This window comes from Nyctereutes procyonoides, unplaced genomic scaffold, assembly GCF_905146905.1.
Source record: "Nyctereutes procyonoides isolate TBG_1078 unplaced genomic scaffold, NYPRO_anot_genome, whole genome shotgun sequence".
NCBI lineage: Eukaryota > Metazoa > Chordata > Mammalia > Carnivora > Canidae > Nyctereutes > Nyctereutes procyonoides.
Genome location: NW_026575044.1, coordinates 43,408,618 through 43,434,098, shown reverse-complemented (window position 1 = coordinate 43,434,098; position 25,481 = coordinate 43,408,618). Strand labels below are relative to the sequence as shown.

The window sequence follows — 25,481 nt, the reverse complement described above, 5'->3', positions numbered from 1 at the left end:
TACTAAAGGGGCTAAGGAAGAAATTCAGCTTTTTAGTAAGAGTGGCATCTCTGTAATACTGTTTTCATCATCTGTAATGCAAAATGAATTTACTTAAACAGCAGAATATTTAGATGCAGCAAAGACTGACAAAATTATTTAAGCACAGCTTATTGAATATATTTGGCATGATATATTATAAATTGATGTTGAATGTGCTCTAGAGAAAGCAGAATACATCATGTTGGTTTCTGAGTCATTTTGTTTCTAAGTACATGTTATTCTAGAGAAGGTAGTAATTTTCAATTGCTAAAATTATTCCACAGCTTCAGGTTAGGTGGGTTTTATTTTGTAGGATTATATTTTTAAAATAGCATACCGGTAACGTGAATTTTCGTTCTTATTACTTTCTTGATTTACCATGGCTTTGATGATTTCAGTTTGTGTGGAAATGTACTTGTTTGTCCACTAAAGTTCATGGGACTTAAAACTATCAGACCTCTCTGAGACTTTTCATTGCTACCTTGGCTACTATGCATCAGAAATAAGAGCTAAAACAATTACTGGTTGGCTTAGCTTTTTGTGATACCATTTTCCAGTGTTTAACACAGGGATTTTTATTTTAGCCAGTTCATAGCACAAACTAGCAAAAACCTAGCAAGATGGGGAAAGAAACGATCATCCTTTCTTTTTTTTATAAGAATAACAAAAATGAAAAATGCGATGAAGATTTGTTTCCTGGGCTCACTGCCATGTCACCTGAAAAATCAGAGACTCTATTCTCTCAAAGTAGGTGACCTCAAAAGAGATTTCAGAAGTTCTATGCAAAATAGCCAAAGTATGTGGGAAATTTTGGAGAAATGAAAAGGAAATGTTTCTTCTATTCCTACTGTCTAATCTTCCCATTCTGTTTTTACGCGTGGGAAATGAGCTGTGGGCACCGGATATTTTTGTTTCGTGGAAATCTTTAAACATCACCACAGACTTTTATAGAAAATGAAGAACTTTTATCCTTCCTCCCTTTGTAATGTTCCCAATGTCTATTTTCCCTTGAGGTATAAACGGGATGCTAAGTTTGAGCACAACTATCCAGCTACTACTACTGATTTAGTTCTCCCTACAGATCACCCATGTTTCACCTACAAATTTTAGGCGTTTCTTTTGAAAAGCCTCCAATTTAGTAAACCTATGAGAAGCAGGGATGTGGCATTTTAGTCTATCACGGCTCATTTTTAAGAACACAAAGACAGACATATGTTACTCTTCATACTTCAAAATTCTAAAATATGTTCAATTTCACGGCTATTCTGTGTTTGCAGAACTCTGTTGGAAGCTCAAATATGGTGGCTTGTTTGGGATTTGTAAGGTGTTCATTTTCTTTTCCTCTTTTTCCCCTTCCTCTCTCATACCTCATCACTCTAGACCATTCTTGACTGCCCCATGCACTGTTTTGCTTTCTTAATTCTGATATGCTCCTCTTTCCCCTTCTCCTCAGTATCACTGGTCCAGACCTACGCGTTGCACTGTGTCTATTTTAAAGCTGGAAGGAACAAACCAGAAAGCAAACTTTTGTAACCACCCGGTTGCTGTTTCCTATTCCCTGTCATTTGTAAACTAAGAGAACTTGTATACTAGCACACCTTTTTATCCACCATTGCTATCTAACACCAACCTTATGATGAAAATGTGCAAGGCTGTTGACCTGTATCCTTTTCATGTTTCTTTTTTCTATAGTGGTCAACCCACTCATGCTTCAAGATGAGATGTAAAGTTGTTAGTCCTTTCAGACATTCTTAGCAATGCCAACTGCAAGGCATGTGTTATTTACAGACTCACATGTTAACTCTGTGCTTGTTAATCTATTAGGGAGAAAATCTACTGAAAACAGCATCACCACCTTCCCTATGTCTGTGTGTGTGCGTGCACACACGCACACACACACACACACACACACATGCACTTAGTAAAGACCACAGAGCAGCCATCTACTGGGGACACTAGTAACCGAGCAGTAGCATTGTCACAGATGGCCCACCATCATAAGAAGTTCTTGGCACTGTTGCAGGAAGCCTGAGCAGGAGGCGGCCAACAGATTTGTTCCCAAATACACGTGAAACCCATTCTTGGGGACATTCAGGATTAAGTGGAGGAGGAGCAAAGATGAAAGAGGACTAAAATATCACTAGACTTAGTTATTAATTGTCAATATCACCTCATTTATGCTCACAGCTTGGGGGACCTCAGGATATCTGTGTTATGAAAATAAAGGCATTACTCCAAACCTATCATCTCTAAAACTGGGCTCAGTATCCTCCCTACAAGCCTCCTTCCTCTGTGTTCCCTACCCCTGTAAATAGCACCACTAACTAACCATTATTTTCAACCCAGAAACCCAGGGTAAAACTTTGATTTCTTTTCCCTCTACCTCCCTCACATCTCCAAGGTAGACTCATAAAAGTTAGTTGAATGAATGGATAGATGAATGGATTAATCCCCAAGCCCTAGAAATTTTATTTCTATTCACTTCTCTCTGTCACTTTATTAGTTGAGTCTCCAGAGTTTCCCACCGGGCAGCCTGGGTGGCTCAGCGGTTTAGCGCTGCCTTCAGCCCAGGGCCTGATCCTGGAGACCCGGGATCAAGTCCCATGTCAGGCTCCCTGCGTGGAGCCTGCTTCTCTCTCTGCCTGTGTTTCTGCCTCTCTCTCTCCTCTCTGTGTATTCTCATGAATAAATAAATAAAATCTTTAAAAAAAAAAAAAAGAGTTTCCCACCTAGGTGATTACAAATACCTCCTAAGTGGTATCCTCCTCACCCTCAGGATAAAGGCCAAACTCCCGACCATGACTTACAGGGTAGGACCGATCCGGGGAACATTTTCTTCACAGCCTCACTGCCTCACACTCCCTCTATTGATGCTGTACTTTGGCCATACTGTTCTACTTTTAACTTTCTCATAGGTGCTGTGCTCTCTTCCCAGGGCCTTTGTACCAGCTGCTTCCTCGTTTGTCTCTTCTGTCCATCTAGCTCAAACTCCTTCCTTCTCTCCTTAGCCCCTTTCAACCTTCTCATCTGGTCTGAGACGGCAATTCTTCCAGAGAGGGCTTCCTGGAGGGCTTCCAAATTTGAGCCCAATCCCCTCTCCCAATAATTCTCATAGCACCCATTATTTCCCCACTATGCTTCTACTATTTTATACAGGATACCTATTCCACTAGCCTATCAGTTCCGTGAAGGTAGATATCCAGCCTCTTAGTCACAGCTGTGGCCACAAACAAGTGCAAAGCCAATTCCATCTGAATGCATGAATAGACACTTGGACTCCTTAACAAGCTTCATTACCTTTTGTTCTGATGAGGTTGCAGAAACCAAATGCAATGATTCTTTATGTTACTCATTCCTACAAAGTACTGTGCTAAAGCAGTTCACATAAATTCTTTAGTCTTCTTATCCTCGTTCCCATTTTACAAATGAGACCACTAAGGCCCCAGTTGCCATAAATGAGCCGGATATTAAGGCATGAGCCCCTCCCTCTGATCTAAGGGCCAGCTCTTTCTATTCTCCACATGGCCCACTGCCTGCCTCGAATAAGAAAGCATTTTCAACTTAAAAATGAATTATGAATTGTTCCTTAGCTTTCTGACCTCCAATAGTCTGCTCTGAATGCATTTTTTTCCTTATTGTTACTCTGAAGGTAACTTTCTTCGTGCCATACTCTTTATTCTCAAGCTTTTTTCTACAGGCTCTGTGTCTGCAGCATTTTGTGTTTCTTGCTTTCTCCATAGTAAGAATAACAGCCTCCTATTTTTTTTTATTTCCATTGTCCTTTGACTGGGGGGCTTTTGTGGGGGTGGGGTAGACAAGCAAAGGGAGAGAGAATCTTAAGCAGGCTCCACACCCAGTGCAGAGCCCAAAGCAGGACTTGATCTCATTGCCCTGAGATCACGTCCTGCACCGAAATCAAGAGGCAGATGCTTAACTGGCTAAGCCACTCACATGCCCCATTTTTGGCTATTTTAATGGTTTTATTATAGGCTATAAAAATATCAAGAAAGATAAATGGGATGCAATGATATATATCCTAATATGAAGAGCTTTGTTTCAGTACATTGTTTTTCTTCACAATAGTCCATTGTCCTTTTCAACATGGATTTTTTCCTGGTCCTACTCTATGATTACTCTTTCCAACAGTGCTTTTGCCTGAGCTCAGTTATGCCTTAATGCTTGTCGGCCATAGTCTGATGTCAAACACTTAGGGGGCTTCCACTGGTCTTTCATGGAAGAAACAAATTACTTCTGGTTACCACCCAACTGCTTATTTTCTGTGGAAGAAATATCTAGAAGGTTGGCTAGAGACAGGACATACACAGTTTCTGGGAAACAATCCATTTTGTGCTGATCATGGTAGTCTGTGGTCCTTGTGATCCAGACCAACACGATGCACACAGTCACAAAATGTGAGAGATGATTCAGCATTGTGTGCACAGCAAATGCTTTCAGATTGGGAAAACTTGAGTTTGAATCCTCTTTCTATCATGTCTCTATCTGTGTGTCCTGGAACAAGTCAATTAACCTTTCTGTGCCTCAGTCTCTTCATTTGTAAAACAAAGATAATAATTGTACCTAGCTCATCAGAGTAAGTACTTACCATGATGACACTGTTGGTGGTTGAGACATACGGAAAATAGCACAAATATGGCTACATCTCAATCCCAGAAAGCTGTGAATGTTATCTTATGTGACAAATGGGACTTTGCAGGTGTGATTAGCCAAGGGAATTGGGAAGGAGAAATTATCCTGGGTTATCTGGGTGGGCCCTAAGTGTAATCATAAGTGTCCTTATAAGAGGGAGTCAGAGAGAGACTTGACCACAGAAGAAGGCCATGAGACCATGGAAGCAGAAGAGAGATTTGTAGATGATATGCTGCTGGTTTTGAAGACAGAGGACAGGGCCTTGAGCTAAGTAATGCAAGGAATGAAGCTCTGGAAGGTGGAAGAGCAAGGACGTAGATTCTCCCCTAGAGCTTCTGGAGGGAGCTCAGCCCTGCCAAGTACCTGGTCTCAGTTTAGTGAACCAGTTTTGGAATTCTGGCTCCTGAACCATGAGAGAATAAGTGTGAGTTGTTTTAAGCCATTAAGTTTATGGTAATTTGAAACAGCAACCTTAGGAAACTAACACAATGGTGATATTTTGGGAACTGAAAGATGACTCCAAATGAGCTGATAACACAAGAAAAATGGCATTACAAAGGCTGATATGTAGGGCAGAGTGGACCTCTGAGTACTCCATGCAGTGCCATGTGTCAGAGAGAGGCCCAGAAGGAAAGGGGCGAAGAGTGAAGCCATGTGTGGGGATTCAGACATGAACAGAAGTGAGGTCTTGCACGGAAAAGAGTGGACGGTGGCTGAGGGTGGGATGTGCTAGTGGACAGTGACTGAGCAGATGATGAAATGCCTTGTTGAGGCATGAGTGATCAGTTTTGAAGAAAGGCTGGTGTGGGCAATTTCCCTGGACAAACAGGCATGCTGAGGAAGGGAGGAAATGTGGATTTAGAAAAAAGAATCTGTGTCCCCGAAACAAAACAAAAGGAGCCATTTTCTATTGTTCTCTTGGTGCCATATTCCTAATAGAAGACAATCCAAGGAAAGGATTTCTGAAAAAGATTTATTGTGCTTTAAGGCAAGTCAAGACTATTAGCAGGAGACTGAGTGCCTTCTACTTAATCTATTTCTAGCAATACCCAGAGAGGTGTAGGCTGAAGTGAAGTTAGTTCATTTGCAATCTCCACGTGTTGTACATAATTTGGTATTTCCTCCAGAACACACTGTGCCTTTTCACACAGCCATGCCTCCCATGTGCTATTTCTCTTCTCTCCTGTAATATCCTCTTCCACCTGGGCCCCACTGGCAAATTCTTGCCCATCATTCAAGTCTCAAGTGAAGTATGACCTCCTTGAACCAGCTTCTGTGTTAATTGCATTGTCCAGTAGGTATTTGTTAGCAATTTCCACACTTCATTGAAACCACATTTAAATGATTGTTGCTCCCTCCCCTCCACTAATTCTACCTTTCCCTCAGTAGACAGAGAGATCCCTGGGGGTGAATACCAGTCCACTGATACCATGTCTTCTTCTCCCACAAGACTTGGCATGTAGAAAGCATTCAATAAATGTGAATGGTTGCCAAGAAAGTAGATCTTAAATGTTATCTGCACAAAAAAGGGGAGGTGTTTTAATTGATGTGATGAGGTATTAGATAAAGCTATGGTGGTAATCATTTTGCAATATATATCAAACCAATATGTTGTACACCTTAAACTTACACAACATTATATATTATATATCAATAAAGGTGGAAATGGGAAAAAAAGAAGATTTGAGGGAGTTCAAGAACAAAAAAAAAGAGGCACCTGGATGGCTCAGCTGTTGGGCATCTGCCTTTGGCTCAGGTCATGATCCTGGGTCCTGGGATCTAGTCCTGCATCGGGCTCCCCACATGGAGCCTGCTTCTCCCTCTCCCTATGTCTCTGCTTCTCTCTGTGTCTCTCATGAATAAATAAATAAAGTCTTTAAAAAAAGAACAAAAAAAAGTGAATGAATGGATGGATGGATTAATTGATTCACCAGTGTGCCCTACAGGCAGAGTTATCATGAAATAAAGAAAATAATAAAGTTTATGAATCCCAGGGTCAGTGTGTAAAGAAAATAAGGCCTTCCATCCAGTTCTCTTGAAAGTAAGAAATTACACAAGTAAATAATACCAGAACTGCTTCATCCATAATGTAGATATTAATTCCTTATCTGTTGTGTAGCTCAACTACACAACTCAATATGTGATCTGGAATTTAAAAAGAGATTTTCTTCACCTTCCAGATCAAATTTGCCATCTCCTTCCTGACATGTTTTTTTTTTTTTTTAAATCAAGGCAGGCTATAAAAGGAAAACAAAATGCCATGTTAAATGCACACTAATTTATTTTCAAATACAGTAAAACCACAGGTTGTTTTTACCTATTGTCTTTCAATTTGAGGGCAAATTGTCTAAAATTCACAATTGTTTCCTTAAGGAAGATAAATTTATCATGTGCAATGGATGCTACTATTACTTACGGTTGCTGCTATGATCTTTTTATTACAAGTATAAATAACAAGAGCAGTAGTAAAACATGTCACATTCACATTTGGAATAAAATTACCCTATATGAATTGAATGCATCATTAATAAATTATCAAGGGTTTGAATGTGTACAGAATCTACCTACAACAAACAAGCAACTCAAAAGGGCCAATTAGTATGTCCAAATCTCAGGGACAAATTATAAACTACTATCTAATCATTGTACATCCATCCATCTGAAATATTTAGTAAATTTAGAATTACGTAGTTAATAACCTGGCTCTAAGAATTCACTCATTCTAAACAAAGAAGGTTGCAGCTCATTACCAGCTAGGGTGACTGTGGGGGAAAGTGAATCCTCCACTTCCCATGTACATCAGCATGAACAATGTGAACACATGAACAATGTGTGTGGAAGGCACAGTGCCAGGCATTTTAGGTAATACAAACATGCCTTCCAAGCATGCCCAGTTACTGTGCTTGACAACAGTTGAGCATTTCTAGTTATGCTTGTTTATAAACCACACAGTGGTATATTTGATAGAAAGTGAAAAACCCCAATCAGCATGACTGAAACTGATGAATAGCTAAAAGAAAAGTTGCCTTGAAAAAAGAGCAACTAGTATTTTAGGATTTCCTTATTTCAAGTAGACCAGTTAAATTTTTGCTAGCTTTCATTACACTAGAATCAAGTCCCGTGCTTGTGGAAGGAAAGTGATTTTGTTGGGCTAAAACACCAAGAAAATTCTGTTCTTTTACCATTCATTGAAGATTTCTTACCACAGATACGTGGCTATTATTTCTACCCTCTGCCTCTTTCCTCTCCCCAGTTTTAATTCCTGGCTCTATCCTAATCTACATTATTTTTAAACTGCTAAGAAATCAGATGTCATCAACTAGTAATGTGCTGGTTAAAAAAAAGTCTCTTTTCCAAGCTATCATGGGATCTAGAAAGAGAAAAAAGGGGTTAGTACTTGCTGCATTCCTCACTGCATGTGACTTTGATAATCTGGGGTATTCTGTTTTCTTAAAATGAAATTATAAATTAATGTTTTTATAAGTTTGGTGTTTTTGAAAGTTTCATTTACAAAGAGGATATGTTTGTATAAAGTATAAGATTAATAATGTCCATTGCTTGCCAAAATTAACTTTTTCACACAAGGTCAAAAACCACATACAAATAGAACTGAAGAGTCCTAAAAGGGGCTATATTTAAATTTTACCATATGTCTAAGTGCTTCTTTTTTTTTTTTTTAAGATTTTATCCATTCATGAGAGAGAGAGAGAGAGAGAGAGAGGCAGAGACACAGGCAGAGGGAGAAGCAGGCTCCATGCAGGGAGCCCAATGTGGGACTCGATCCTGGGAATCCAGGATCACAAACCTGGGCTGAAGGCAGGCCCTAAACCACTGACCCACCCAGGCATCCCTAAGTGCTTCATTTTTATAGAAAAGAAAGTTATTGGGGAGGGAGAGTTAATTCGTTATAGTGGAGGTTTAAACATAAAAGGTAGAAAACAACATATGCTTGAATTCCAAAATCCTGTTATATCACAACACCCCAAATCAGAAAGATGGAAAACCTGTCTTGAAAGCCTACTCCACATGCATGTTGCCCCCTCACAAAACCTCTGTGCCATTTTTTGACACACTTTTTCACATGTAGCAGCTGGATCTAATAAGAGGTTAAATCTTGCTTTTGTGGTAGAAATTGATTTATTTTCCCCCCTCATTCTGAGTTCTCCTGTAGCCAGCCCCAGGCCTTTGAGAGCCTACTTCCTTGTCCCTCATTAGTATTTATCACTTTTACAGTATGCCACGGGGTACTCAGAACTATACCATGCTATTCAAAAGAAAACACAAAATCCCTGCTCTCAGGAGGAGTTGGGGGGTGGGGACCATTAAAAGCCTTCACAGAATCTAAGAAAAGGAAGATACAATAGTGATGAAACAATGTGTCCAGTAGGAGGGCCACTTAGGCCACCTTTGAGAAGTAGATTCCAAGGAGAGATGGAAGAAAGTGTGGTTGAGGACTCTATCTCCTTCTTAACCTGATCACCATCTGTGATGACTTCAGGTCAGTGCACTACCTCAGAGCAAGAAGCAGGTGCGAGCCTGAAATGGAGCAAGCCAGGGATTCAAGTCACATAACAGGAGGGGCGAAAAAGTGCAACGCCTCCTTGGTGGGCAGATACCATTCACCTACTGTCTGTGTGGACAGCATTCAGAGTCAGGACAATGCTTGAGAAGGGAAGAAAGAGAATCTAATCCCATTACCTTTTATGAGTACTCAGAGAAAACATCTCTAAAAACTGAGGATAAAAATGTTGCCTAGTAATGATATGCACCCGGGCTCTCACACAGATCTGATTTCCTCTTTCCTATTACTTGATAGATGCAATTTCCTCCTAACATGTATTTTTTTAAATAAAGAAAATCAGTAGGATTCTACGATAGGTGTATTTTTCTAGGTGGAAAAGTGATGCATTTGTCTTCATTTCCTCCTGATGTCGTAATCCTTTGGCATCAGTGATGCTACCAGGATTGGAACACTGATTTTAATATTTCATACTTTAATTGACTATAATTCTCCCATATATCTATTCAGTTTGAAATTTTGGATGACAGTGTATTTTCAGCTCAACCTACTTTAATTCTTATTCTAGACTCTGTGGAATCATATGACAGCAGGTTTAAGGCTGATATTAACCACTTCCTATTTTTGGCAGGTTGGTATAAACATTATTAAATAGGTCTATAAAGTCAGGTAAAATATACTCAAAATCACCTTTACATGCACTTTCATAACCACGGTGCCTGCTGCAGAGCTGACACCAACAGATAGCTGCTGAAGGAGTGATCGGAGAAAGCACATGTCTAGAAGGGTGAACGAAGACAGAGTCTCCATCTGCAATTATAAGAAACTACTTCCATCCATGTTTAGGCTTCTGTTAAATTAATTACAATCACCCAAAAGCGAAACTCAGATGAGATGCCCTTCTACAACCAGTGACGGTGATCGGTTCCAAAAGTGCTAGAGTTTATATGTTAGAAAGGAGAATAATTTATGTGAGGTCCTCCTAACATAAAACTTGTCTTTCTTATATAATGTACATGGTAAATGTGGCATTAGAGTTCTGCTTCTTTCTCCAAAGGGTATTTTTTTTAAAAACACCCACAAATGTCATCCTATCTATTTTTAAGCAGAGTGCTGCTGGGTAACCAGCTGAGTTGTCTAAATCCAATGAGAAAATTCTACGTTTAAATATGCTGTTTTATTTCATTGAAAATAAGTGGTGCAGACTGACATGGACCATATGGATTTTTGCATACGGTTACACGTAAATTTTCTTAACTTTGAATATAAAATTCTAGCCCAAGCTGAAAAAAATAGGAAAGCAAAATAGATTCTTTAGTAATGGCTCTCTAACGATTCCATTTTCTGATTTTCCCGCCCAAGTTTCATCAATTTCCAATAAAAACCTGTTCCTTGGGTTTTCTTTGCAAGTGACGAAGTAGTATCTGTAGATTGAAATAATGTAAAGACAACATAAACGTTTAAAAATAGACCTATATGAGTTGTGAATTTTTGTTTTTTTTTCATAGATTTCATTTTTTAAACGGATTTGGGGGTTTTCCACAGAATTAATTTTCCATTAAAGTTTTGTTAATTCTGAAAAAAAAATACTAACAGTACAGAATGGTATAGAGTTAAAAGTAAAACCCCTCTGCTTCCCAGCTCCCCATTTCTACATCCTAAAGGTAACCACAACTATTATCATTTTAACATCTTCCTTCTGATATTTTACACATGTATTTAAACACAATATATACACGCATTTCTTTTCTTTCTTTTTAACAAACTCTTATCATACTGTAAGTTACTGTTCAGCATTTGGCCCTTTTGACTTTATTATATATTTGATCTTCTCTTCATGGCAGTACATATAAATCACCTCTTTCTTTTTAATAACTGTAAAGTGCTTCATTATCTAGGAGTGTTCATTTCTTTAGCAAATGTTTAATGCCCATCTACCATGTGCTAGGCACAGTTCCAGACACTAAGAATATAGAATTAAACAAAAAAATCCCTGCTTCATGAAGACCACATTCTACTATATTTTAACATTTGAGGAACTGCCACATTAACAATATTGAGCAACATTATTCACCATCCCTTTTTTAGCTTTTACAAACAATGCCGTAAAAAAATCACCCAGTAAATATATCTTTATGCTAGTTTATCAGTTGAATAAATTGCAGATATTATTTGTATTCATTCAGTCTTTCAGTCAATTCTTTCTTCATATCATCAACTTCTCTAGGAATGGGTTGTGAAGTGTTCATTGTTAATTGAATTAATGCAATGATAGAGTTTTTACACTGACTCTACCTTTGTAAATCTACCTCTTCAAAGACTTTAATAAAGATATTAAAAATCATCTGAATTGTATCCTTCTGAAGCTGCCAATTATAATGCTCATAGGGGAATTAGGTCAAATGAGCCAGTTTCCCTCTACTTTTATTGATCACACATGCTACAAACTTTTGATTTAAGCATTTCATGATAACCAGATGCCTCCCAGACACAATTTTTATGTCCCCATTGGTTTCTGTGTAGCATAAGAACAAAGGCAAGATATTTTGTAAATTGGGGCACCTGGGTGGCTCAGTGGTTGAGCGTGTGCCTTTGGCTCGGGGTCCTGGGATCGAGTCCTGCATCAGGCTCCCTGCAAGGAGCCTGCTTCTCCCTCTGCCTGTGTCTCTGCCTCTCTCTCATCTCTTATGAATGAATGAATGAATGAATGAATGAATGAATCTTTTCAAAAAAATGTTTTGTAAATTAAAACAAAACAAATAAATGTATTTCTCCATTCATAGAAATTTCAAGAAAATTATGCCTTCTACAAAATTGGGCAAAAAAAAAAAAAATCAGTTGTTACTCATGTGATTCTCATTCAAAAACCCATCCCTAAGAAACCCCAGAGAGGAAAAATCACTTATGAGTTTCTATTGTTTTTATGCACCACATATTTATTACAATTGTAATGAGTTCAAAATTTACATCTAGGTGCATCTTGGATGAAACTAGAGAATGCATTCAAGTTGCCAGATTGAGGGGCGGGGGTGTGTGTGCCAGGGACAAAGTCCTCTAACCCCCTCTGCCTCAGTGGTTGGAGAGGAGCGTCCCCCTTTCCTGCCTCCTACTCCACAATATCCTACTCACCCCAGAAAGTATTTGCTACGTTTTAGACTTCCAGTGATATCAGAGACATTTGACTGGTTTGGGTAGAAATTAGGAAGCCACTTAGTTTTGTGGTTTTTTTTTCCTAATTTAACAACTATGTCCTCATAGGAAAAATGCTTCCTGTGGACATTCTGACACAAAACTTCTGTTTTGTGTCATCTTCTGTTTGTTGTCCAAACCCGTTTCAGGGAAAACAAAAATAATTCCTTTTTGTCGAACGGGATATCATAAGTGGAGCTTAATTTAATGCTTTTCTATTAATTCAAAATTTGTTACTCTGCACAAACAACTGCCAGCTTGAGTGGGAGGTTAAGGACCCACTCGGCCAGCTGTAGTGAGGGCTGTATGAATTGCAGAAAGCCAGCATTGTTACCAGGAGAGCACGAGTATCTGAAAAACCTGAATCAGGTCAGTTTGACTTATTACCAGAAAGCTAAAGAAAGAAAAGAAGACCAAAAGCCTTTCTCAAAACAAATATATCTGTGTTGCTACTGTCTCTGGGTAACATACAACTTCTGTAATAGGTTAAACATCATCCTTGAATATGAAATCTGCCTGTGTGTTCGTGGATGTGAGAGAGACGAAATACTGAAGACTGAATTGCAGTCAGTGTTTGGCAATAGAAGGGATGATGGTGTGCATGCCATTCGCAGAGATTCTTTTGTATCCAAAGAGAATCATGTACCATCTTGAGTAAGACATCCTTACCTCATTACCATTTTCACTGTAAAAGCGTGGCACAATCTAGGTTTATGATATAAAATGCAAGCCATGTGCCACATACCTATCATTATAGATCAATGCCACATTCATTTCTCTGTTACTGTCTTTCATTTGCACAGATTCCTGAAGTGAAAATAATGGCATAGACTTGACACAAAGTGGAAGCTCCCAGAGCCTGAGTCTTGTTATGGTTTTTTCCCTTCTACACATAGAGCCCACCCTCCGTTTATCCTCTGCAGATCCAGATAGGGAGATCAAAACAGTTTTACAAGTTGTGGAAGGCACTCATTTAGATTAATGTATTTTTTTTTCATTTTGTTGAGTCCACTGGATGGATAAATAAGTACAATATAATGGAGCTGAAATGCTCCATATAGGTCCAAGAGAGAAGAGACCTGAATCCTAGCCCAATTTTGCCACATATTAGCCATATAAACTGTAAATGAGGTAAATGATATTTATCAAAACATAATGTGGACAGATCTTCACCCAAAGAAGAGGCATAGAATTTGATAAACTGAGTGACATACTCAGGTTTCTTTATTGGTAGACATCCTGTGACCATTATGCTGCTCATATGGATGGCAACTCTCTAAGAGAACAATGCCATATAGAGCATCTCCCAAACCTCTTCTGTCTTAGAACCCTCTTCCATGAAGCATTTTGATGGAAGAGTGATCCATGAAATGTGTTTTAGAATGCACCGGGTGAGCTAAAAATTTTAGGATTCTGCTTGACTGGTCCTGCCACAATCTGGTGATGAGGCCGTGTGGGTTTAGTAGGGGTTCCATTCCACCCCACTGTGGAATGTGGTTGTGCTTCCCCAGAGATCTTCACAGAAACATCCAACTTCAGCTCCCTGGAGGCCACCACAACCTTTCCTCTGGATGCTGGCTATATATGTCTACCCCCTGACATATATAGGTAGGTGACAAACCAACCCCCATCAGCTTCTTCACCGACCAGGCCCCTCCTGACCTGCAGTCCTTCCTACTAGCCCACATTGGATGCTACATTTCTTCCCTGCCATTGGTGGAGAAAAATCCAGGACTAAAGATTCTCATGCTTACTTCTCAACTATTTAATAAGTCAGGTATATCTTAGGTGATATAATAAAAGATTTCATGAGCACTTTTATCTTATTTTCTTATATCTTATTTGATACATTGCTTGGAACTGAGTATATAGACATGAAAAAGGCAGAGTTTCTGCCAGACAAGTAATATCATCCCTCCTCTCAAGTTGCTTACAGATTGGTGGGTGAGCCAGATTTATAAACAAATTATCTTAAAATATTGCGATAGTGTCACATTAATAGTATGTGCAGGTTGTTACAGTAATTCTCTATTTAGGTTAGCTCTATATTCATTTTATTAAGGCAGGTCATTGTGGAATTCCTGGCCTTTTAGAATGTAGAAGGGCTGAAATAAAGGATCTGAAGCTCCTATTTATTTCACACGATGTGATGGTTCAGGTGACTAGATTTTCCTGTTCATTGGTCAGTCAGCAAGAAACAAACATTTCATAAATGGCTTCCCTGCTTTTAAAAACCTGTCAATTAAATTCAGAATAACTTATTTTGTCTTATTAAAGAGAATGCACCTGTGAGGCACTCCGCTAGGCACTGTGTGCAAAGCTGGCACAGCAAGGTTTCTCTGCTTGGATGGCCTTTGCAGATGTTCTGAACAGCTGATTAGGGAGTTGGTGTTTACATGTAGGTTTTTGGCCCAAACTAACTCCTTAGAAGAGTGAACAGAGCACATGCAGCTCACAGCTAAGGAGAATGTATATGACAGTAAACATTGAGGTGGCCCTGTCTGCCTCTGGAGTCCCGCGCCCACTACCTCAGAAGCTGCCACTAGAGTCTCCATCTGTGATGGGTAGTTCTGTGTGGCCACCTGGCTAGACTAGAGTCCTTAGTTATTTAATCAAACACTAATCTAGGTATCGTTCTGAAGGAAGCTTATAGATATGGCTACTATCTACAATCAGTTGACTCTAAGGAAAGATTACCCCCTGATAATGTGGGTAGGCCTCATCCAATCAGTTGAAAGGCCTAAGAACAAAGCTGTGGCTTCCTAGAGCAGAAGAAATTCTGCCTCAAGACTCAGCTCCTGCTAAGTTTGCAGACCACTAAACATCCCTACGGATTTCACACTTACTGCTCCCCACAACCATATGAGAGAGTTCCTTTTTTTTTTCCACTTCTGTTGATTTTTTAAAATTTATTTTTTATTTAAATTCAATTTGCCAACATATCGTATAACACCCAGTGCTCATCTCATTGGGCGAGTTCCTTAAAACAAATACGTTCTGGGCAGCCCGGGTGGCTCAGGAGTTTAGCACCACCTTCAGCCCAGGGTGTGATCCTGAAGACCCGGGATCAAGTCCCACGTCAGGCTCCCTGCATGGAGCCTGCTTCTCCCTCTGCCTGTGTCTCTGCCTGTGTGTGTGTGTGTGTGTGTGTGTGTGTGTGTGTGTGTCTCATGAATAAATAAATCAAATCTTTAAAAAATCTGTTTTGTCTGTTCTGCTCTGAGAACATCAGCCCAATCAACTGTCCCTTACACACCAGCCTCTAGAAATTTTGCAAGTGCACTGATCTTCCCCATCCCAAACCCCCTCCTACTCCATGCTGAAGGAACCTTGACACTATTGCATATTCCATCATGGTTCAGATATGCTATGAATTAAATAGAAGGTAGGGGTTGGCCCCATGAGGGAATTTAATCATCATGGACGATATAATTTCTACATGAAAATATCCTTTGAGTTCCAAAATCAAGCAATTATCTAATAGAAATTGTATATGCATTTTTTACATCATTTATGTCCTTATAGTTAGGTCCTGATATATATGTTACTGTCCTCACTTTGTTTGAGAACACTGAGGTTAAAAGATGTGAAAGTCATTGGACCAAAATCACACATCTGGGAAGTGAAAGAGTCAAATCTGAATCCAAGTTTACCTGATTCCAAATTCTACACTGTATTCATTGTGCTATGCTCCTTCCCTATAAGTGAAAAGCTACCTGGGTAAGAATTGCCTGGTAGGAAAATATTCCATTTTTTTTCTGTGACACTTTTGTAGGAGCTCTGTATGGAGAAGGATTTAAACATTAAATGACACATGTTTCATATGGATGTCAGAGGCCATATCAATTAAAATTTAAAAAAAACAGGATTGTTCTAAGGTAAATGAACGCCTTTTTAAAAATTGTTGTTATTAGCTTTTTAAAATGTTTTGAACCTCACTGCTCCTGGGCCTTAGAGGCTGATATATCAAAAACATGCAAAGGCATTTCCACCATCAGGCTGCCTTGACCTGGCTTTGTAGAGGTTGTCCTAACCCAACTATGGACTCCCTCCATCTGTTTAGGCATCCCTGGCCCTGGCCAGTGCTTTCTCTGACTCTTGGCTACACAGGGGCCCATTCAGAAAGGACAATCTTGTTGTCCTCATTCTGAAGTTAGAGAACTTTTATGAGATATTCTTCTACAAAATTTCAATCAGTGAAAGTTAAGGTAGGTAAGAGCCAGAGAGCTCAATTCTAGAACTATTACTTTAGGGTCTCAAAGCTATTCATTCAACAAGCACATATTTAAACATTTACTACTGTACAGGAGGTACTTTGGGAGAAACAAAGATGAATCACATTGTACCAGGATTAATAATGAATGCAGCGGTGCTCTGTGCTAGATGTTTTCAAAACAGTGCTTTTCAAGCCAACGATAGCAACCAATTAGTGGTTAGTGAAATCAATTCAGTTGGTCATAGAAAACATTATTTTTAATTAAATTGAATACAATAGAAGAGCACAGAAAAGAAGATAGAGTACATGGCACACAGGTTAAGTCTGTCTTTCTTTCTTTCTTTCTTTCTTTCTTTCTTTCTTTCTTTCTTTTCTTTCTTTCAGTTGTATATGTGCATATACAGTTTCCAAAGGAAGATGTATTGCTTACTGTGAAATGTAGTCAAAAACTATTTAAAAGCTACTGCTCTAGAGAGAGAGCAAAAGAAGAAAACAAAAGCTTCGCTCTCAAGAAGCTTGCATTTTGCTGGGAAGATAAAGCTAATTAATGAACAGCAGAACTCTTTGTAGAAAGCAGCTAATGACTAAGGGATACAATGAATGTTGCTGATTTAGTGTACCCGTGATATTAAGACCAGGAAAAAATCACTGTGACAGTTCATTACTCCTTCCTCCTTAAAAAATTCCTCACTTGGCTTCCAGGACAACACACCTTGCTGATCTTTCTCAGAATCCCTTGTTTGTTCCTCCTTAGCTCCCTATCCCCTGTGGTTGGGTCAGTACCAAATGGGCACAGCTCTTGGTCACTTTTCTCTATCGACATTCATTTCTTAGGTCACCTCCGTTATTATCTGAGCTTTAAATACCATGTGAGTGCCCACATTTGTTTCTGCAGCCCAGACAGCCTGAACACCCAGCCTTTCATATCCAGGGCCTTAGTCAACCTCTCTACTTAGATGTCTCATGGGCATCTCAAACTTAATATGTCCCAAACTGAACTCCTAATCTTTACACCCCAGCCCACACCTCCCTTAGGTTTTCTCATCTCAACTAATGGGAATTCAATTCCATCAACTGACCAAGCCAAAAATCATGAATTCATTCTTAACTTTTCTCTACTCTCAATTCCCATGTCCAAGTCATCATTGAGAAGCCTACCTTGGCTCTATCTTCTCCCTACCTCCTCCACTACTACCATTCTTACTGCCTTCAATTCCAGTCTGGATTAGTGTATGAGCCTCCAAATTTTCCCCTCTAGAAACCTCAACTCAGTAAGCCAAGTGATTCTTTTAAACCAGGACTCATCACATCTCTCATCAGAAGCTCCAAGCTATTCGTATCTCCGAGGAAAAGCGACAATCCTTCTAGTGGCCTATGAGGCCCAGTGATCTGGACCCCCTCCCCACCCATCACCATTCTGTGCTCACCTCCTGTCTCCTCTCACCCCACTGCCCTACTGGGCCTCCACAAGGCAGCATGGCAGGCAGGTCTCACCAGCCAGACTTTCTTACTCTTCTTTCTGCTCCAAACACTTGCCTTACAGATCTTTCAGCTGATTCCCTCCCCATTTGATCTTTACTCAAGATCAGCTTCTCAGTGAGGTCTCCAAGGACCATGCTCTGCAGTACTGCAAATCTCACCACACTCCCCCTCCCTCCTCCGTGCACACTCTGTTCCCGTCTCTTGCTTTCTTTTTCTCTGTAGTATAGCCCATCTAATATGCATTTTACTTACTTTATTCATGCCTATCTTCCTCCTTCCCCATTATACATACTGTATCCCCAGTACCTAAAATAGCGCCTGTTTCACAATAATAGGCTCAATAAATATACATTGAGTAAATGAATAAATCCCATTAAAGGATTTTGAAAGAGTCACAAAAGAAATGGTACTTAATTAACTCCACCTTAACCACTAAGAAAAGGAAGAAAATACCATAATAAAGTTTGGTCTAAGAAACCTCACCTCAGATTCTACAAAGAATACTCCAACTGGGGCATTTCCTTTCAACAGAGCCTGAGCTAGCTTGGAAATAATGGTTCAGATATATGTTGAGTGTCATGCTCATCCATGCACATGCTTGTGTAACAATTCCTATTAGTTCTGTATCATGCTGCCTAGAGGAATTGGACTGAAATATAGCCTTCGGGTACAAATCCTCAAAAGGCCATTTTCCCATATGATAATTTTTAAGGGGAATTTTGTATTACACATGTGCATAAAGACACCCAAAATATTATTCCACTCTTTCTAGATGTCAAGAACTATATTCACATAATTCGAAAGATGATGGTTTAATTGAATTAAAATGAATGGTGTTCACAAAGGAGAGATTCTATTTTTGCCGATTTGAATACAGTCTACTTTTAGGTGTCATGAATGTATCTTGGAATAAAAAGTCCAAACAGGTAGACCACCAAGGTGCCCCAGTAATCAGATGATAGTGATTTTTTGAAAAGCAGAAAATTTTGAGCTGTATCTCTTCTTAAATCTTTTGGTTCTTTCTGATAGACACCAAATAGCTAAGTTAATGGTGTATGTACAAATCTAATAATTTATGGTCCTGTTTGAGAAACTTAGTATCCCAAACTTAACAGTAAACTAAAGGAAAATATTTGCTGAAATCTGTTTCAAAATTGGTAATTTTTGAAATTAAGAATTAATACTAGAGATGATTGATTTGATGCAAACTAGCTGTTCCAAGCTCATCAGACTTTAAGTTCTGAGGCTAAAGATCCATATCTATAAACATTGACAAGTAGCAGGGTCTCTGAACTGCTGAGAGATTTAGAAGATTTTAGTCCACACCAACGTTTAGTTTTGATGAATGATGTTTCTACATCTGGGCTTCAGTTGACTTCAGGAAGATCACTAAACTACATTTCTGCTTTTGAACACCAGACACAGAAGTCAAATTTGCCTCAGGGAATTTAACTTCTGGAATTATAGCTACAAACCACAGGGGATATAGTGGACAGATGCCACCATGCATGACTACAGTGACGATGGCTCACCTAGCCATTGCAAGCAAACAGATATGCCTCAAATATGCCAGAAAGACATGCGAGGAATGAACAAGTTGCATTAAAAACTAAGAAAGTCTCTAAATTAGCTTATCATTGTCAACGGAAATAAATGTAAGATACTTACTACAGACCTAAACCTCTGTTGTTTTTAATCTTGCAACTTTTAAGATGTTTATGATCTTGCTTGTATATAAAATTTGTAGCCAGCTGTAACTGCTGGATGATGGGTGTTCTGTGGTTCTTCCAAGCATCTAATCCTCCTTTCTTGTTACAGTTGTCAAAATGTTACAGCATTGTAGCTCCCCATAACTTAATGTTTGAGTTTTATATTTAATGGAAAATTGCTAAGTTTTGAAACACAGAATAATATAACATAGAAATTTGAAATAAACCTGCCCTTCAATTCTAAATATGATTTACTAACTGTACAATTTACTGTAAGTTATTTAATAGCACTAAGTCTCAATTTTCTCATCTTTGCAATGGGATTAATAACAACATAGGGTTTTGTATTGAATGAGATAATGTTTGTGTGTTGGGATTATGAAAAGGCTAGCAGTAAGTCCTAAGGCCAATTTCTTCACTATGGATGTTCTGAATGAAAAAGGAAATATCTTTAACCCAGTGTTCCAAGCAAGGGTAGAGATGCTTGCCTACCAAGCAGGCTTATATCATATGCTCAGCCCTGACCTGAGCCAGGCGCCTGGGGAATGTGATGTGTTGATTGGCTAAGCCAACTCTTGTGCTGCTCCTGAGATGCATGGACCTCAAGTGTGTTTCCTTCTGGGGAGGAAGGGTTCTCCAGAGCCAAATCATGAAGATGTGACTACAAGAACCAGAATTAGAATCAGGGTCACAAAACCCACAGATGCCCACTACAATCAAAATGTAGGGTAGACAATGAAGAAAATTAATTTTCCTCCCCTATCCTCACATTATACCAGAATGTGATATCTTAGTAGCTTGATGTGGAATCACAGGGCATCTTCCCAACAGCAGTCCCTTTGTCATCAGCTGTCACCTCTCCTAACATTTTCTACCAGCCCCAAAAGCTCATGGATCCCTCCCCTCCATTAAGGGGTCACAGATCTTGCCCCTTGCATTTCTCCCATAATGCCTTTTCTCAATGGTATCCATGCACTTCACACATAGACATTCAACTCCTAAGGAACAGTTTTACCATCAGGGAAGATTTTGAAGAACAAAGTACAAACTCAGTAAGTGATTCAAAGGTACTGAAATACTACACTCAGCTTCACTTGCTTTAAATCTACTTTTCCTTTTTCTTCATCTATCCCCTAAATTTGCCCAGTCACTTAAAACTTGTAAACACCTTTGAGACCAGAGACTGTGTTCTATAAACTGCTTTCAGAGTATTTACCCAGTACTATTGTGTTAGGTACCCTGTAGATACCTATAAATGTTTGTGGGTGAGAATAGTCCCATAGGGTCATAGTGATGGAATCACTATTGCATCGTGCTGTTTACAAAGTTTTGTTTAAGAGTGTTTAACATTTTTTCTTTGGAGGGAGATGTAGCAAAGGGTCTAAGCCCTATTTAAAAAGAGGTAGGTATTCGCTCTTGTCCTTCAAAGGTCATTTTTCATCCATCTGAAGCAAATTAAGTTTTGCATCCCCTCTGGGCTTCATGGGGAGTTAGAAAGGGTGGTTGCCAGGGAAATCTGATTGCAAAACACCAATCAGACCTGGGGATCTGCACATCGTGTTAATTGTCCTTTTCCTATTCTTGCTCCTTTTTTTTTCTGCTTTTGCTATGAGAAGAGCAAGCTTAAAAGGCTACAGGGACATTTATGCCAAGTCGCATTTGTCAAGTTGAAAGCTGTGTGGAGCAGAAAAGCAGTTCTCCCAGCTGTAAAGAAGATGCAAAGGACCCGAGTGAGTAGGGAATCTGAGAGCTCGCTAAAAGTGCTTAGAAGGCAGAGACATTCACGCCATTTCTGTAAACAGGTTAGGCAGGCATTCTGAAATCCAGGGTGAAGCCTTCTCACCACTGGGGTGCATGCAGCCCCCCACAGCCATCTTTAAAAGGTGTGGTTGTCCTGTAGGGTTTCCAGTCCTCCCAAAACTGTCCATTTGTGTTTAAGCACTGGTTCACAATAGCAGTTGGTAAGGGCACTGTGAGACAGTGAGACAGCTAATGCTGTTTTACTTCTTAATTATTTTAAGTATTTATTAGTTTAAACCCTCTTCATCAGTACTAGTAATTAGTGACAAGATAATATTTCTGCTTATTTCATTAGTTCCATTTTATGCTTATTTTAAATATAAAGTACAGCTGTGTGGGAGCATGCACTCCTCCCCCCCCCCGCCCCCTCTATTTGTTTAGTCATTCAATCAATATACATTCATCAGAGGCAGGATGATATTTAAGCTTTGATGTCAGACAAAGCCAGACTCCTACTCATTATTATGACCTGGAGAGCGTCATTTCTGCTTTTTGAGTCTGCTTTGCAGCAGTAAAATGGACATAGTAATGCCCATCTTACATAAGACTCATAGGACTGCTGGAAGTAGTAAAGTAACATAGGTATCTCTTCCAGCCCTCTGAGGTTATTCCACAAATGTCAGATTATTCTATAAATATCAGATCTCTAGCTCTCCTTTCATAAATACAGTTTTTCCTCCTCACATTTATTCTTCTTTATCTAGCTCAAGTAAGACCAAGTAGGTTGATCCCCTCAAGCCATAGCCAAGCCCCCTGGTTGCTTTAATAGAAACACTCAATGGTTGAAGAGATCAGCAGCTACTGGGGAGCAGCCTTGCAAATAGCAACCTGTTATTGACATCCACCATTTTAATCACTGCTCTCACTTGCTATATTGTCTTTATTTCTACCTCATCAATCAAATGCCTACTTTATTTTTCCCAGCTTCTTTGGTTCCTGACAAATTAGAACTTTGATTTAAATCCCACCTCAGCCTTAGATGCCTCAGTTTTCCTCCCAAACCTCTGCCATTCAGAACTGCTCACAGAATTGTACTGGCCTCCCCTGGTATATTTCAGGACATACGCTCCATTTCAGCTGTCCCAGCTTTCTAAGGGTCTGCATTCCTTTTGTGGCTCTCAGATTTCCCAAAATCTCACGCATTTTCATTCCTCCAAACCTCACCATCCAACCTCCCATCTTGAGATGATCCGCTCTCCAGGAGTCACTCACACATGGCTTCATCTCCCAGCCATCATCTCTCAGCTCGTCATTGGCACACAATGTCTGACTCTATCTACATGTAGCTACACTTTCCTTACTGCAGCCCAGCAAAAGTGGGGGTATGAAACCACAAGTCCTGTGGAAGAGCCTTTTCAAAGTAAGCCTTCTCATGTCTGAAATAGTATTTCTTATAACTTTTACTTCAAAGCTTGTAATCCTTCATTTGTTTTATTAACACTTTTTTTCCTCCAGACAGATCTTAAAACCATAGGGAGTGGTTTTTCTTATCTGAAAGATGTATTCTTTAGATAACACTTGTTATTCCAAAGACAGTAAATATCTGAATATGGGGTGAGGGGACAAATCCCTGGATTGTAAACAGTAGACCCTATCTTGGGTATACTTGTCAGCCTGTGCTAACTACTAAGCTCTCTGGACCTCAATTTGTTTATTTGACAAGCTGAGATTACAATAATTCTTCTTATCCTTCAAGATAGTTGTAAGGATGATGAGACATTATGTGGGCTTGTGTTTTTTTTGCAAAAGCATGGCACTGATGAATGGTAATTATTGTTATTAATGTGGCCACTATTAAATATGAACATTAAGTTATATAATTACTATCCCAGAATACATCCATTTCTTGTTTTTATTTTTGCACATATTTTTCAAAAGGCATTTGATTCTAAGACATATGTTTTGGATTTTAGCATCTTTGATATTGGAATGAATCATATAATCTAGGGAGAGTCAGAGTTTAGTTGGTGGCATTTATTCCTTTCTTAGTGGCACAAAAACATACTGAGGGTTTTGCATTAGTATCTTAGACTCTGGATTGTGGCATTTGGATAGTAGAGGAAAGCTGCAGATGAGTCAAAATAAGAGTACTTTATCTATTCAAAATGAAAACTTTATTAACCAGGTGGGGATGTGACCACCCCCCAAAATCAGCAAAATGTTTGAGACCTTCAGAACAGAAGGTATTTTCTTGGATCATATAACTTTCAAAGGTACTCCATGGGAAAGACTTTTATAAGGACCCCTAGCTTATCATACCTTTTGCTCACAGATCTCCCAAAACGAATGTGATCCTCTTTCATCTGAGTTTAGGGAAACCTAAAGGGTAATAAATTTGGCAGCACCAAAACACAGTCTACTTTCAAAGATCCTGAAAGAGAAATAGATACATTTTTGTGTATGAAATGTTTATATTTTTATATAGGATAACACATATATTCCATTTGCATTTATATTCTTATACTAGAACATCTACTTTAATGAGTAGAAGATTGTAAGCAAAAATATCACTGCTTTCCTAATTCCCAAGATATTTATGGCTGGCCTTACTTTAAAAGTAGCCACAGGGATCCCTGGGTGGCGCAGCGCTTTAGCACCTGCCTTTGGCCCAGGGCAAATGTCTCCTGGAGACCCGGAATCGAATCCCACATCAGGATCCCGGCATGGAGCCTGCTTCTCCCTCCTCCTTTGTCTCTGCGCCTCTCTCTCTCTATGTCTATCATAAATAAATAAATAAATCTTAAAAAAAAAAAAGTAGCCACAAAGAGACAGATTTCTTCTAACTTTTTTCTCAGATTTTTATGGTGCTTTGAAGTTTACAAACTACATTCACACACACACACAATTACTATTCATTATACTTCTATTATCATCCCCATTTTAGAGATGGGAAAAGGGAATCGAGGTGAAAAAACATCCAAGGTCACACACACAGTGAGTGAAAGCAAAGTTGCTGTGGGCATTCATTCATTCATTTAGTGTCACATTTACCCAGAAATCTATTGTCTCTCTGGAAATGTACTAGGTCCTAGAAATAGCAATGTAAACAGTAAGAAACTTGCCCCTCTTTACCTTTTCAACCTCTCCCCCACCTCTGTGACTCAGAGCGGCAAAGAGCAGAACTTTCATGTAGCCCAGACTTCCTCTCTTGGTCTGGACAGTCCTCATACATCTGGAATATGCAGGTCTAGGGTCAAGGTTTAAAAACAAAAAATTCAATACAAACAAAAGTTTCCAGGAAGGCTTTTTTTTCCCCTTCTAGGTTTTCTCCTTTGTGAACCAAAAAGAGGCATTTGGGATTCAATCACTGGGAGTCCAGGCAACCTTTTGGTGGCCCAAAGGCTACAGGCTCCCCTCTCAGCCCTGCAAAATAGAGATGAGACCCCAGGACAGAGAGTCGGGGTACTTACTGATGGGAACTCTCATTTAAAATGATGGGAGTAGATAGTATATTAGGACTTTATGTTTTGCTTAATATCTTTCAATTATTTTTGACCTTTCTTTGAGAAAGAAAATTGGAAGCAGGCATGAGTCTTGGAAACCCAATGTCATCCATCATGAGGGAGCATCTGAGTGCTAACAGTAGTGCAGAGCTCTGCTAAAAGACCTTTACTGAGCACTCCCTATGCATTTGTGGGCATTACCTCATTTAATCCGTGCAGAACTCTGTGGGGTAGGAAACAGACAAGGAAGCTGAGTCATAAACCTAGTAAATGACAAAGAAGGAACTCAAACCCAGATAGTCTAGATGTAGAGCTCACACCTCTGACCCTCCAGCAATACTGCTTACCCTATTTCTGTGAGCTTACCCAGTAACTGGAGAGGTGACACAAAGGCGCATAAAACATGTGGTACATATAAATGCCATTGTGTGACTATGCAAAGTAGGTGTGCAGAA

General features: G+C 39.3%; 1 protein-coding gene across 11 annotated transcripts in view; it reads left to right on the top strand.

Moving 5' to 3' along the window:
• DLGAP1 (DLG associated protein 1) overlaps positions 1-25,481 on the top strand; it is a 327,004-nt gene that overhangs the window by 34,318 nt on the left and 267,205 nt on the right. For 4 of the 11 annotated variants that reach the window (XM_055323713.1, XM_055323714.1, XM_055323715.1 and 1 more), the window contains exon 2: positions 21,400-21,513. The exons of the other annotated variants lie outside the window; for them this stretch is intronic. In XM_055323713.1, coding sequence (XP_055179688.1) covers positions 21,400-21,513 — 114 coding nt within the window. The remainder of the gene's footprint in view (positions 1-21,399; positions 21,514-25,481) is intronic. 11 annotated transcript variants of the gene reach the window in all.